Source organism: Polyodon spathula, chromosome 18, assembly GCF_017654505.1.
Source record: "Polyodon spathula isolate WHYD16114869_AA chromosome 18, ASM1765450v1, whole genome shotgun sequence".
NCBI classification, from domain to species: domain Eukaryota; kingdom Metazoa; phylum Chordata; class Actinopteri; order Acipenseriformes; family Polyodontidae; genus Polyodon; species Polyodon spathula.
In genome coordinates, this window is record NC_054551.1 from 19,667,388 (window position 1) to 19,683,207 (window position 15,820).

At 36.3% G+C, this 15,820-nt stretch overlaps 1 protein-coding gene across 4 annotated transcripts in view; it reads right to left on the reverse strand.

Annotated features, from left to right (window-relative positions):
* Positions 1-15,820, reverse strand: part of LOC121331016 (cAMP-dependent protein kinase catalytic subunit beta-like) — a 56,756-nt gene that overhangs the window by 14,857 nt on the left and 26,079 nt on the right. The window contains exons 1-3 of one of the 4 annotated variants that reach the window (XM_041278110.1): positions 6,656-6,870; positions 1,945-1,953; positions 1,042-1,103 (exon numbers count right to left, since the gene is read on the reverse strand). In XM_041278110.1, the coding sequence (XP_041134044.1) occupies positions 1,042-1,103; positions 1,945-1,953; positions 6,656-6,836 (252 nt within the window). In that variant the 5' untranslated portion in view covers positions 6,837-6,870. Of the gene's footprint in view, positions 1-1,041; positions 1,104-1,944; positions 1,954-6,655; positions 6,871-15,820 lie in introns of those variants that run through there. The other 3 variants (XM_041278112.1, XM_041278111.1, XM_041278113.1) reach the window with 3 other exon arrangements.

The window sequence follows — 15,820 nt, forward strand, 5'->3', positions numbered from 1 at the left end:
AAAAGCTTCTCTTTAGATTTTTGCACACATTACATTAGCTTTATACACACTTCAGTGATTCAACTAGTTCTATTTTGCTCGCTGTTTGGATTAAGGGGGCAAATGTGTTGAAATCAGCAGTGATACTGAGAATGAATGCTGAGGAGTGACCTTTCGTTTGTTTAAGGAGGGAGTGTAAGTATTTTGTCTCTTAAGCTCAGCAGGTAGAGCAGCAAAGAGCTGCTAGAGAATCTCAATGCTCAAAGTATATTAATGTTTTTCTCTTGAACTAATGCAATGGAGAAATACATCTTAAGTTTGCATGTTTTATGATTCTGGGCTCTGATGCACTAATAAACTAAAATGTTAATAACTAAAACAGGAGGAGATGCCATGTCTGTTTAAAGGGTATTTTGTTTACCAGTCTAGGCTTTCCATTTAGTTCCATCTTATTTCAAATGATTCACTTACCAATTTCCAATTCATATTCTATAATGTGTTCATTTTGTATTCAATGTGTTTATTACATTATATTATGCCAAAAACTAAAAACACACAGTATTACAAGAAGTACTACATTCAAAATAAATTACAATAAAAACAGAAGTATAGCAACAACATTGGCATATTATTTTAAACTACCACACAGAGGACCTCATTTCAAATTCAATAAACCGATGAGATGAGGAAAACAGCCACATTGCCTCTTTACAATTTTTGTTATTGACAATTCAATAACAGCTGTTTCAGCTACTGATAGTCTTATAAATACTTAAAAGTTTCTTCTGAATTGTGATTTTTGTTCTGAAAAGGGTCTGGTATTTTTTTGCAGGTTTGAACTCAGTTGTAATTCAAAGTATTAAGTGACTTCAGTGTAAAGAGCATGGTGTTAATAATCATCCAAAGCACAGATGCAATATTTTTCAACAAGGTGATTTGTTTGTGATCAGACAGAGCTTGGATCATTAAAACATTCAGAAAGGTATTCACCAATTCCACATTTATTGTCACTTGAATCTTCTGTGCTATGCACACTGCCAAAAAACATGTACCAAAATGTACCTGTGGTGGACATTCCCATTTTCTTAAGAAATCTTCTTTGGCTTTGGCTAAGAACTCTTTCACTGAAAAAGGAAAAACAAACACACCAATTAGCATAAGTTGACCCATTTGATTACTATTTTTTTTTTTTTTTTTTATACAAATCTTGCTAAAGTGTATACATTCTGCATCTTTCTCGGTTGATAAGCAACACAGAAAAAATATTTTAATGCAAGAGGGAGTTTATCAATGCGTGTCGAATGCTGTTTAGAAGAAAACAAATATCTAAACCCAATTTTGTTACGAAAATGAAACACATGGACCAAGTGTCTAAGCTCCCACCTACATTAACTATTACAATAGTTTGAGGAATTTAATCAAAGAAAACCCCACAGCAACACCCAAGCAAGCAGTCTTAAAGGTGATGTCAAGAGATCTGTATGTTTTAATGGCTGACACAGCTACTTCTAAAGTAGTAGCATTTAGGTCTTGAACTTTTGTGCATCACATTTAGAGTAATACTGTCAGAGAAAGCTATGGTTTGGAAAAAAAAAAAAAAAAGCACAGTATTACTAGAAGCAAACACACACGAGAGCTACATGAAAAAACACTGCAGACTGGAGCTGCCCATAGTCACAGAGTCACAATGACAGCATTAATTTTGAGGTATATATTAATAAATAAATAAAATTTAACTTTAACAAAGCCCAGGTTGCATTAAAAAATGCTTTGGTTATGGATATCCTACTGTACAGTATTATGATACTTTTATTAAATAATAAAACAGTAGGGTGTAACAAAAGAGTCTACATTAAAGGCTTTAAAAAATTGCTCAATAATAATAATAATTACTATTATTTTTTTAAACCAATTCCGTTTACTTTTCTTTTCTGTGACTTTGGACTTATGAAAGAATAAGCATACCAAAAGTCTCTATAGATCACCAAGGGTTTGCAGGAACATTCACCCACATGGATGGGATGATGAGAAGAAGGAGAAAGAAAGAGAAAGAGAGTTTATGTATTTAACAATAAGCACATAAAAACACACAAAAAGTGTATTGTTACACAAAGAGAACACATGTTACCAGTTCAATTGACAGACAGGAATACACTGAAGAGATAAGAACATAAGAAAGTTTACAAACGAGAGGAGGCCATTCGGCCCATCTTGCTCGTTTGGTTGTTAGTAGCTTATTGATGCCAGAATCTCATCAAGCAGCTTCTTGAAGGATCCCAGGGTGTCAGCTTCAACAACATTACTGGGGAGTTGATTCCAGACCCTCACAATTCTCTGTGTAAAAAAGTGCCTCCTATTTTCTGTTCTGAATGCCCCTTTGTCTAATCTCCATTTGTGACCCCTGGTCCTTGTTTCTTTTTTCAGGCTGAAAAAGTCCCTTGGGTCGACACTGTCAATACCTTTTAGAATTTTGAATGCTTGAATTAGGTCGCCACGTAGTCTTCTTTGTTCACGACTGAACAGATTCAATTCTTTTAGCCTGTCTGCATTTGACACGCCTTTTAAGCCCGGAATAATTTTGGTCGCTCTTCTTTGCACTCTTTCTAGAGCAGCAATATCTTTTTTATAGCGAGGTGACCAGAACTGCACACAGTATTCAAGATGAGGTCTTACTAGTGCATTGTACAGTTTTAACATTACTTCCCTTGATTTAAATTCAACACTTTCACAATGTAGCCGAGCATCTTGTTAGCCTTTTTTATAGCTTCCCCACATTGTCTAGATGAAGACATTTCTGAGTCAACAAAAACTCCTAGGTCTTTCTCATAGATTCCTTCTCCGATTTCAGTATCTCCCATATGATATTTATAATGTACTTTTTTTTTCCCTGCGTGCACTACCTTACACTTTTCTCTATTAAATGTCATTTGCCATGTGTCTGCCCAGTTCTGAATCTTGTCTAGATCATTTTGAATGACCTTTGCTGCTACAACAGTGTTTGCCACTCCTCCTACTTTTGTGTCGTCTGCAAATTTAACAAGTTTGCTTACTATACCAGAATCTAAATTATTAATGTAGATTAGGAATAGCAGAGGACCTAATACTGATCCCTGTGGTACAGCACTGGTTACCACACTCCATTCTGAGGTTTCTCCTCTAATCAGTACTTTCTGTTTTCTACATGTTAACCACTCCCTAATCCATGTACATGTGTTTCCTTGAATCCCAACTGCGTTCAGTTTGAGAATTAATCTTTTGTGTGGGACTTTGTCAAAAGCTAAATAAACCATGTCATATGCTTTGCAATTATCCATTATCGATGTTGCATCCTCAAAAAAATCAAGCAAGTTAGTTGCCACCCTGTTGATAACTTTACAGTGAATTTAAACAGAATGATGAAGACTGGTTGTTTTCTCCTAACAGAAACATAATGAAGTAACACAATGGCGGAACTTACTGCACCTAAATATCAGGGCCACTGCAACCTGAAGAGAACTAGATATTGTAGCATACTGAGGAGAGGGAGGAAAGTTCGTTTTACTTCTATTTCATAATCAAAAACTGGACTCATAATGGCTTCTAATGGTGTGTTCACATGACATACCTGTTAAGCTGGTTTAATTTATTGACTTAACAAAACTGCATGTAGATGATCCAGCTCGGATTTGTCAAGTTATTGTGGATATTGCAATCATAGGAAGTGGAAATCAAGAAGCACTGCAAGACCCTTATTAAATCAAGCATGTCACCAGTACAGTATGACACCTGCTTTTGTTTTTGTTCTACACCAAAAAAATGAGGTCAATTCAAAGCACAGTATTCTATTACAAGTACAGTTCATTATAAATCCCAATATAAAACAGCAGTTTCCTGTAGTCTCGTTTTACATACAATACCTACGCAATATACTATTTATTGCAATTGGAATATTACCTATCAAGGAAATGGTATACAGTACTTCTGTGCTTGATTTGTGACAAAGTTGATACCTTATTAGCTACATATCAGCAAGTATTCTCTGCTGATATTCAGGCGAAAAACAGATACCATGGGACTAGTGCAGCTGCAGAATTCTGAAAATACTCCTTGTGCAGACTGATAATAGAATGCATATTTAAAAATACAGAAGCCTGGTTTTAAAAACTAAACTGCGGTTCTCTGGCTTGGCCACTAACTTACTCTACACACAACACAAACCTTTATTAAGTCAAGATATAATGAAGTGCACCAGGGAATTTCCTGAAACATTTACTGTTGTCTTGCACTTGGGTAATATATTTAACCTGATTATTCTAGGGGGAAAAAAACAAAACAACAAAAAATCAAAACAAAAAAAAAAACAGCAAGCCACCAGCAAGTTACATTTTATATTAAAGAAAGACACGTATCATTATACAGTAACAGTATTCAAACTTAAATGCTGTAAGGATATTTCTCACATTTCAAAAACCCTGTAACAAATACTTTTTTTTTATATAAGCAAATTTGAAAATGTACTCACCATTCATCATGACACAGTACTTAGCAACATTCTTTCCTTTATGATCTCTGTATTTTATACAACAAACAATTCAGACTAATATCCATTAAATAACTATCGAAATGCACCATACAAAAAACACAAAAATATTAACAATAAAACCACCTTTACAAATCTGCAATCATTCAGCTCCAAGTTTAACAAAACTACAGTTCGTAAAGAGAATCTGAAATGGCATCAGGGATGCTGCTAGCACACCAGGATGCAAAAGATGTTTGCAATCAGATCAAGCATACAGTAGGGCATTCCCATGGTAACACAATCTGTACAAAAGCAGCACTCAACAAAAACCCTGCTAGTTACCACTCTGGGGCGTGAAACCCTTTCAAAAAGTGTATTTGTACTTCTTTTCACATGGCAAACAAGCATATTTAACACTCATCGATGACTGCATAAATATTGTTGACTACATAATCTGTAGTAGGGCTGTCAGTTAAGCATCAAAATAGCAATCGATTAATTGGGCACACAAAATAGAATTGTTCGAATAAATATCGATGACTGTATTGCCCACATAGATTTTTCGCTCCATTCCTCCCCGCCCCCCCCGACGTGATTATTTTAATATCTTATGAATGCTAGGAGTAATTACACCTTGGTAGAATCAGGAGAAAAAAATAAAACCACAACATTTGCAACAAGCCTAAAGCAAAATTAACATACTACAGGGGTGTTACAAAAATATTCATTCCAAACAGATTATAGTACTTTGGAATGTAATCTATATAAACTAGATACCAGTTTACAGTTTTTTTGTTTATAGTGATAACACTGAGGGGCCTACTTACAAAGCATTTTCAAAACTGATTCGCTGGTAGGATGGGACCAGCAAATCAGATGCTAGTTAACACGAGCAGGAAAAGAAAACAACGCCCACTGCTTGTCTGCGATAGCAATACTGTAATACAGGGTGTTCGGTACATTTTCGCGATGAACTTAAATGTTATTAACTATGCGCATTCAAAAATGCAATTATTTAGGGGAATGGAATCGATCGAAAAATCGATTTTTGATTTAATCATAGCCCTAATATGCAGCCCTAATTTTCACAGATTCTATATGAATTAATTTTTCAACATACAACACTGAAATGTACCAGTGTTCAGGGCGTAGTAATCATAAGCATCTCACTAATAGAGCAGTGGGGGCAAACTACTTTGATTACAGGGGGGCAAACTATACCTGTTGCCCCTCTACTTTTTTGCTTAGTGTATACACAATGTTTCTATGTTTTGTTTTCCTTTACCTTTAAATGGAAAAAAATGGAAGCATTCAGAGGATGCCAGAAGGGCCACATTGATATAAATCCAGAATAAAAAAAAAAAAACACCCTACACGAACATTGGTTTGACCCATGGTCTGCTGTGTATTACAATAGCTGACATTAGCAACTTAGAAAGGAGTGACTGAAACAGAAACCGTTGGGTAGTTACGCAGATACTCCAAAAATGTATTAGTTAAATATAGGCTAGGTAACTTATTCCCTGAAGCTAGCTGCTCAACCTAACCTGAGTTCATTATCTTAAGCTCGATCATCACAGAAATGCATGCTACAGGTGTCCTATGGCCAATAATGTAATGTCAAAAATGTGACCGACCCAGACGTTACAAGAAAACAAATACATTTTCACTTTGGTATTGCTTGCTATTTCAACTGTCAGCTTTTTTAAGGACAATAGTAGCATTTCAGCATGGGAAATCTTAATCTATAGCTTGAAGTCATAGCACAAAATGTTACTGGTCAATTTCAAACACTATCAGTTTTCATTTCTCTTTATGTAAATCAGTTTCTGTATTTGCAACACATCTTCTAAAAGTTTCTGCTATGAGCAAGTAGCATATTCTTCAACAAATTCTCATTTTCAGTTGAACGGAGTAATTAAATCAAATAAAACACCACAATTGTAACACAGCAATTAAAGTAGCATCTAGATTTGCTTACTTTTGCTGTAATAGTTCTGACAGTGTTGCATGTTTTTTAAAATTATTACCTGAAAACAGTTACCTTCAGTTGCTCAAACACTATGCACTTTTCAAGTTTACCCTATACTGAAACAGAGAGAAAAATCTCTTTTGCATTTAAAATTCCAGAAAAGCTATAACCCACATTATCAGCTCAGCTTATCTAGCACTTACTGCATCTGTCCCAATTGACGGTGTATTCAGAGATGTGGGGAACTTCACTCTCCAATGCCTTCTGTTCCTGTGTCCCCTGGCGGCATTTATTAAAGAACCGACTGGCTAAACCATCCAGTTTCTGCAGTGCAGAGCTGCTCCCAGTGCACTGACTACACTGCTGCTCCTTCGCCTGCGCCATGCCAGAGCATTCACAACTTGAAAACAATAGATAGCAGTAATGAAATCTAAAAGGAAACCCAGCTCACAAGAGTGTAACACAAACTTCCTGTTTGCAATCGCTTAGCATACCATATATAGCTGGGTTTGCTTCCTGTAAGCTAAACATAATCCATTTTGTGGTTTAAAAAAATTCATAAAACAACCTGTTAACTGATTGGTATTTTGTTTTCATGCATTTGCAGCAAGTAGCAGCTGTAAAGTTCTTAAGTCTGATCTGCTACTGCAGACATCAGAAATAGCTAACTTTTATAGTCTTTCTAACCATGCATGCATACATAATTATTCTAGAAAGAGCTCAATAGGGTGAGAAAGTGACAGCTGTTGCAAGGCACTAGTAGAAAGCTGGGCAAACTGGTAATGGGATATGAAGCAGTCCCCGTACCCCCCCAGGCCAGCATTCTGAATCCAGCTAAGGCTGGTAGTGGCCACAAATTGCCTCAGTTAATTTTTTAGTGAACATTTGACAAAAATCACAGTGATTTGGCTCACAGGATTTGAAGTAATATGCTCACTCTACAAATATACACCGTTTGCTATACCTTTGTACTTGCTTGTGATTTTGTGCATATTTGCAAGGTCAATACTAATCTGCTGTTTACTTACACCATTGATATTACTTTAAAAATGTATACTTAAATAATGCTCAACTGTACAAACGCAAGTCCCTTCTTACATGTGCTTGTTTATGCAAATAGAGTTTCACCTCCCTGGTTTGTTATGGTTTTTATGGATCATCATATAATTTGTGTCTTAATTTCTACGCTCGCCTCACTACTGTGTTACAGTTCGCTTTTGCTTTTACTGGTCTATGCTCCCATCTCAGAGTTAAGATAACTTGGGGAACAGTGGAAGAGATAACTAAAACACTACACAAAAATAAGCTCAGTTAACAAGCAATGTTTACTTAGGAGGGCAGTGCATTTTGACCTTGGCAAGAAGCCCACATTAAGAAATTAGGTCTCCAGTGTATTTTCATACAGTTGATGGTCACATTTAACAACAACCACACCATTTTATACAAAAATGCCTTTTATGTCAGTTGTAAAGATATAAAAATAACCAGTAAACGCTCTCATGCTAATGATGTTGAGCAATACCGAGTCTGATGCTACAAAGACGCAGTGCACAACATTCTAATCTAAATAGATACACACTTCCGCCTTGTGTGGTTTGGTCAGAGAATGTGAAATACATGTTAGAAACTCCAGGGTTCTACTGCATGTAAAGCTGCAGTTGTTTTGCTGTGTGTAGTGGAGCCTTTCAATGTACTGTAGACTGAAGAACAGTTTGCAAGTCCATTACAGCACAATATGTCTTTGCGGTTCAAGATCATACAGTATAAGAATATGCAGTGGGAGAAGTTAAATCCTGATGATACCATCCTTTGCTAATTGATTGAATTAAAATAATTTTACACAAAGGATACAAAACAAGGACAAGTAAACATTTTAGTTTTTACTTTATTCTGCTAAAAAAAAAAGCTTTGGAGAAGAAATTGTTATTTTGCATATATATACATTTAGAGTCCACTATAAAACTATACATCGATCTACATTTATAAATCCAAAATGTAAATCAATACAATACTTAAAATCCAGGACAACCTATTTCAGGCTACACCATTATCAGCTATCCTTTTAATACTAACAGTTGCTTTAATACAATGAATTTAGAGAACTAAGAATACTATACCTTTGACGGATTTAAAAAAAAACAAAGCAAAACAAAAAAACAACACAAGATTAGGTACTGTAAGTTTCTGCAATAGCATTAAACATGTTTATTAGAGTCCTCATTTGAGTAATACAACTTGCTAAACAACATTACCCTGCAGCATACTTTCTCATTTAAGACATTTCATGAATAAAAATAGAAGACAACTTCCTTTACATTTCCTTTAGTAGAAAAAGTTACCTCTACTGTTCTGCAAATATTGCTTTAAACAGGATACGCAATGACCTGAAGAATACCATGTATTCTAGTGACATCTAGCAGACAAAGGGAAAACTACAATGACAAAGATATTAATGCTGCTTAAACAAAACAAGGTTTTGTTCTATATTGATCAGGAATTTTTGACCTAATAAAATATTTTGTCGGATACTTTTTACTCAGGCACTGCGAGAGACAGCTCTGCTTGCAGTATGTTGTTGGAAGAGAGTCAGAGCTTTAAAACAATGTCCTATTTATGTATTTCAGGTAGAGCACCATGTTAGGAGATAGCCATGAATGAGAGTGTTTTGTAATGTTACTGCCGTGCTGTAAGGCAGAACTACTCAGTGCAGTAAACAAACATTTTCACAAAAAACCTTTACAAAATAAGAGAAATGGCGACATCGAAGGCACAAGGACCTATTTTCATATATATATATATATATATATATATATATATATATATATATATATATATATATATATATATATATATATATATATATATATTTTTTTTTTGTGATTGTGGATTAAATGTACGAGACCAGAGCTGTTAGGGTTATGTTGCCATGGTCAAGACCGTGCTGGCCATTCAAGCCAGTGAACAGCCCCATCTTGTGCCACAAGATCAGGGTCCCTGGGAAGAAAATTTGAATGTGTTCTGTTTTTCTTTTGCACATTTACAATTAATCTGTTTGTTTTTGGTTGCTTTTGGTCCCTTTTGTAGTGGCCATAATTCCTTTATTTATTATCTAATAAATTTTTTTTAAAAAATCCATGTTCCCTACATGTTGAAGTTTCATTGTACACTGCCAGATTTCAGCTGGTCATGCTAAAATACTTTAAAATTGTTTTTATTTTATTTTTTTTAATTTGTAAATCGGCAATTATTTATCTTATTTTCTCCCCAATATGACATGTCCAATTATTTTTATTTCAACCCGGCTCACCGCTGCCAACCCCACGGGAGGGATAAAGACGGACAAACACCTCCTCCGAAACGTGTGCCGTTAGCCGTCCACTTCTTTACACTCTGCGGGCCAACCATGCAACCACCTCGAAGCTACAGTGTTGGAAGACCACACAAATCCGGGTAGCTTACAGGTACGCCTACAGGCATCACTGGTGGCGGTGAGCCGAGGACACACTGGCCGACCTGGGCCCTCCCCGCCCAGGCACTGCTCGGCCAATTGTGCATCGCCCTGTGGGAACTCCTGTTCACGGTCGGCAGTAGAATAGCCTGGACCCGAACCAGCCACCTCCAGGCTATAGGGGGCAACCTAAACTCCACACGGAGTGCTTTTTATCGGAAGCGTCACTCAGGAGCCCATGGTAAAATATTTTTTACAAACAATAAATAATGTTTTTTTTCTAAAAAAAAATGTCTCTTTCTGTGGCTTTTGTTATCTGTATTGAACAGGGAGAGTTTCAGACTATTTCACTTTTTTATGGAAGCCTAGTGTGTGCACATTCATTTCATGTATGACATGTACCTATAGCCATTATAGTTCAAGAGTTATAGCCATAAATCTAACAGCAGTAAACTAATAATAAAATAAAATAATAATAAAAAAAAAAAAAAAAATAGGCAAAAATACCTCAGACCCTAAAGGGTAAAAGCTTTAGACAGCAAAAAGTAAACAAACCAGATTATGCACATGCACACATAGTTATCTTTATGGAAGGCCACCTGGGTCAAAAACGCGTTTGCTGCTTTAGAGCGAGAACGAAACAGTTAATTCTCCCCCCTCATTTTACAATACCATTTTAGTATACCTCATGTTATTACTTTATGAAAATTTGTCTATAGCCACTGTTTTCTGTGAAGAAATGGCAATAGCAAGGAATGGAAAAAAAATAAATAAAATGTGGTATTTACCCAAAATGTTTACTTGAAATATGGGAAGATTACAAATTACAAAATTCAAGCAATGCACCCTTCTACCATTTCCTGAACCACGTTTTACCTACAATACTGTTAGCGAGTATCATATCCAAACACACATTTTCACTGTGGAACTACTCACACTGATCCCCACATACTACTGAGTCTGACTTAAAAAATAAAGTTACCATTTAGGTTTGGATCAATTCTTATTTTCTGACTACACCTTTAAATTAAAAAGAACATTTCATTAAAACAATTGGGCCTATAAAAAGCAAAACAATAGCAGCATTCTCTTCCTTTAATTAGGCAATCTTAAGCAAAATACTGTTTTTCTTAAATTAAGACATTCAGTTTTTGATGTGTACCAGTTGCTGTTATCTGAGGTTAAAGCAATACAAAACCTACTTGTGATGAGCAGAACCAACAACAAGAGAATGAAAGGAACAACATCCAGGACCCCATTGACAGTGGTGACCAGACAGCAAAAAGAAGGGAGGTCATGATTGTTGGGGACTCCATATTGAGAAACACAGCAAGCTCAGTTCGCAGTTTGGACCCCCTTACTACAACAGTGTGCTGCCTTCCGGGAGCCTCGGTCAAGCACATCACTGAAAACGTGGACAGGCTCCTAGAACGAACAGGAGACGACCCGGTAGTAGTCGTCCACATCGGTACAAACAACATTGGAAGAGACAGACCAAAATCCCTGCAAAACAAATTCAGAGAGCTAGGAAGGAAATTAAAAGAGAAAACCAAAACTGTGGTATTTTCTGGTATACTACCCGCACCTTGCAAAGGACCATATGGACAGCTGGAAATAATAAATCAAAACCAATGGTTGAAGACGTGGTGCACACGGGAAGGCTTCACCTATCTTGATCATTGGACCACTTTCTACAACGAGGACTATCTGTATAGACGGGATGGACTGCATTTAAATAACAAGGGAACTAGTCTACTTGGAGAAAAGATCCTCGAGCAGGTTCGGAAGCATTTAAACTAGAAAGGAAGGGGGGAGAAGTCAACAAAAAAACAGAAGGGAGACCGCATCAAAACAAGAACAACAACTCAGGTAAGACAACCATTAAATGTATTTATCTAAATGCTAGAAGTATCAGAAACAAAATTCTAGAACTTGAAGCTACTGCACTAACAGGTAACTATGATGTGATAGGTGTTACAGAAACGTGGTTGTCTGAGAGTGATGGGGACGAATATAATATTTGTGGGTATACACTGTATAGGAAAGACAGGCAGGACAGACGAGGAGGAGGGGTAGCGCTATACATAAGAAACAGTCTTGAAGCCCAGGTGTTAAACCTGGACAAAGAAAATAAAACCGAATCAATATGGGTCAGAATAACAGACAAAAATTCAAAAGGCATAATAATAGGAGCATGCTATAGACCGCCAGATTCAGACGGTGAGCACAATAATCTGTTATACAATGACATTAGAAATGTGTGTAGCAAAGGAGAAGCCATACTAATGGGGGATTTCAACTTCCCCCAAATAAAATGGGAAAACCCGGTGGGTAGCGCGAAGGATGAAATAGAAATGGTGGAAATGACAAATGACTGCTTCCTAACACAATTTGTGAAGGCACCGACTAGAGGGGAGGCATGCCTTGATTTAGTCTTTTCAAATAACGAAGATAGAATAACTAAAACAGAGGTCAGAGAACCACTGGCAAACTCAGACCACAACATGGTCTCATTTGAAGTGTTTTTTAAATCCCCAAAAGTAAAGACTAAAGCTAAGGTTTACAATTTTAGAAAAGCAAACTATGAAGGTATGAAACAGAGACTAACAGAAGTAGATTGGAGTAAAATAGAGAAAACACCCACAGAAGAAGGATGGTTGTTCTTCAAAAATGTAGTACTAGAGGCGCAAAACAATTATATCCCTAAAGTAGACAAATCTAAATGTAAAACTAAATTGCCAAAATGGTTTAATAGATCAATTAAAAAAAAATATTCAGCGAAAAAAAGGCACTTTACAGAGCATTAAAAAAGGACCAAAAAGAAAGTACACAGAAAGAGTACACAGAACTGCAAATGCAAGTCAAAAAGGAAGTTAGAAAGGCCAAGAGAGAAATAGAAATGAACATTGCTAAGGGAGCTAAAACCAATTCCAAAATGTTTTTCCAATATTACAACAGCAAGAGAACATTCAAAGAGGAGATTAAATGTTTAAGAGATACAAATGGCAAAATCGTAGAGGAAGAAAAAAAAAATAGCAAATATGTTAAATGATTACTTTTCACAAGTTTTTACAAAGGAAGATACTGACAACATGCCCCACATGTCATCCAGTTCCTATCCAGTTTTAAATAACTTTAGCATAACTGAGGCAGAAGTGTTAAAGGGACTAGGAGCTCTTAAAATAAACAAATCCCCTGGGCCGGATGAGATCCTCCCAGTAGTACTCAAAGAAATGAAAGAAGTAATTTACAAACCGCTAACCAAGATCATGCAGCAGTCTCTTGACACAGGGGTGGTACCGACAGACTGGAAAATTGCAAACGTAATACCGATCCACAAAAAGGGAAACAAAACTGAACCAGGTAACTACAGACCAGTAAGCCTGACTTCTATTATATGCAAACTTATGGAAACTATAATAAGAGCCAAAATGGAAAATTACCTATATGGTAACAGGGTACTGGGAGACAGTCAACATGGTTTTAGGAAAGGGAGATCGTGCCTAACTAACTTGCTTGATTTTTTTGAGGATGCAACATCGATAATGGATAATTGCAAAGCATATGACATGGTTTATTTAGATTTCCAGAAAGCTTTTGACAAAGTCCCGCACAAAAGATTAATTCTCAAACTGAACGCAGTTGGGATTCAAGGAAACACATGTACATGGATTAGGGAGTGGTTAACATGTAGAAAACAGAAAGTACTGATTAGAGGAAAAACCTCAGAATGGAGTGTGGTAACCAGCGGTGTACCACAGGGATCAGTATTAGGTCCTCTGCTATTCCTAATCTACATTAATGATTTAGATTCTGGTATAGTAAGCAAACTTGTTAAATTTGCAGACGACACAAAAGTAGGAGGAGTGGCAAACACTGTTGCAGCAGCAAAGGTCATTCAAAATGATCTAGACAAGATTCAGAACTGGGCAGATACATGGCAAATGACATTTAATAGAGAAAAGTGTAAGGTACTGCACGCAGGAAATAAAAATGTACATTATAAATATCATATGGGAGATATTGAAATTGGAGAAGGAATCTATGAAAAAGACCTAGGAGTTTTTGTTGACTCAGAAATGTCTTCATCTAGGCAATGTGGGGAAGCTATAAAAAAGGCTAACAAGATGCTCGGATACATTGTGAAAAGTGTTGAATTTAAATCAAGGGAAGTAATGTTAAAACTGTACAATGCACTTGTAAGACCTCATCTTGAATACTGTGTGCAGTTCTGGTCACCTCGCTATAAAAAAGATATTGCTGCTCTAGAAAGAGTGCAAAGAAGAGCGACCAGAATTATTCCGGGCTTAAAAGATATGTCATATGCAGACAGGCTAAAAGAATTGAATCTGTTCAGTCTTGAACAAAGAAGACTACGTGGCGACCTAATTCAAGCATTCAAAATTCTAAAAGGTATTGACAGTGTCGACGCAAGGGACTTTTTCAGCCTGAAAAAAGAAACAAGGACCAGGGGTCACAAATGGAGTTTAGAAAAAGGGGCATTCAGAACAGAAAATAGGAGACACTTTTTTACACAGAGAATTGTGAGGGTCTGGAATCAACTCCCCAGTAATGTTGTTGAAGCTGACACCCTGGGATCCTTCAAGAAGCTGCTTGATGAGATTTTGGGATCAATAAGCTACTAACAACCAAACGAGCAAGATGGGCCGAATGGCCTCCTCTCGTTTGTAAACTTTCATATGTTCATATGTTCATATGTTCATATGTACTTTAATAATCATGCAAGGGCCAGGTGTATTTTGCCAAATATTAAACACAAGCTTCATTTTATACAAAACTTTTTTTTTTTCCTGCAGCACTTGACCAAAACATTGTAAAGGTAAGATAACTTCAGTAGTTTGTATTTCTGTGACTGCAAAAAATCTTAAGCATAATCTTGTGTGATTGCACCTTGACATGATTTGTGGTGTTATGCAGACAAACACCCTTTTACATACTTTATCTCTTATTTACTCATTTGTACAAAGTATGAAATGCCAGGTTCAGCTGATTATGCATTTTTCCTGGTTTTGATTTACTGTAGTATAAATCTGAAGACGAGGAAGCGGATCAGACTCAATTTTATAGGGGCTAATACACTATACAAACGATACCTGGATATACATGACCTGATTAAAGCGTTTACATTTGTTTTTTTGTATTCCTTCCGTTAACTACTTTGGGGGGAAATCTCTTTGTGAATAAGGGAATGGTAATGACAATAAAATGACTTCCTGTACTGTCAAATTGTAAAAAATGCAATATTCACACGATGGAACCTTGTGTAAATCATCCAGACTTAATATAATTTCCCTTCATTTTTACCAGCAGCAGCATTTAACTTGCATCCTAGCACCCACTAGTGGTGCATTTTCTCAATCTCCAATCATTTAAAATTGTGAAAAAAAAACAAAACAAAAAAACCATGTAGTACTTAAACACCACAGTGGCTTTGTTTTCTCAGTTAACTTTGAATTTCTACTGTACTCTGCACACCTCGTTATTTGCAAAGCATGTTTTCTCTATGTATACTAATATTTTAGAGCCACTGACCAAACAGGTTAGCAAGCATTAGCAGATTTCACTATAGAAACCTCCTATTGTAGCACTGTACACTAAAAAAAAAAAAAAAAAAAAAAAAAAAAAGGATTTATGAATGCCTAAGGACATGTAATAATAACCCCTAGGCAGAGCTTCAGTCTTTGTTGATGCAAGGTGGCTCCTGTGAACTTGCAGGACTGTTTGTAATCAGAAAGGGTTTGACTTTCCAACAGAGCAGAAAGGCAACGACAGAAGGAAACCCCAGCCAGCTTCACATCTCAAATTATCTGCAACACAGCTGACAGTGAAATAGCATTTGAAATACAGCACCCTGCATGTGCTTCACGTGTTTCACCTTTCTTCAACATTACTGTACATA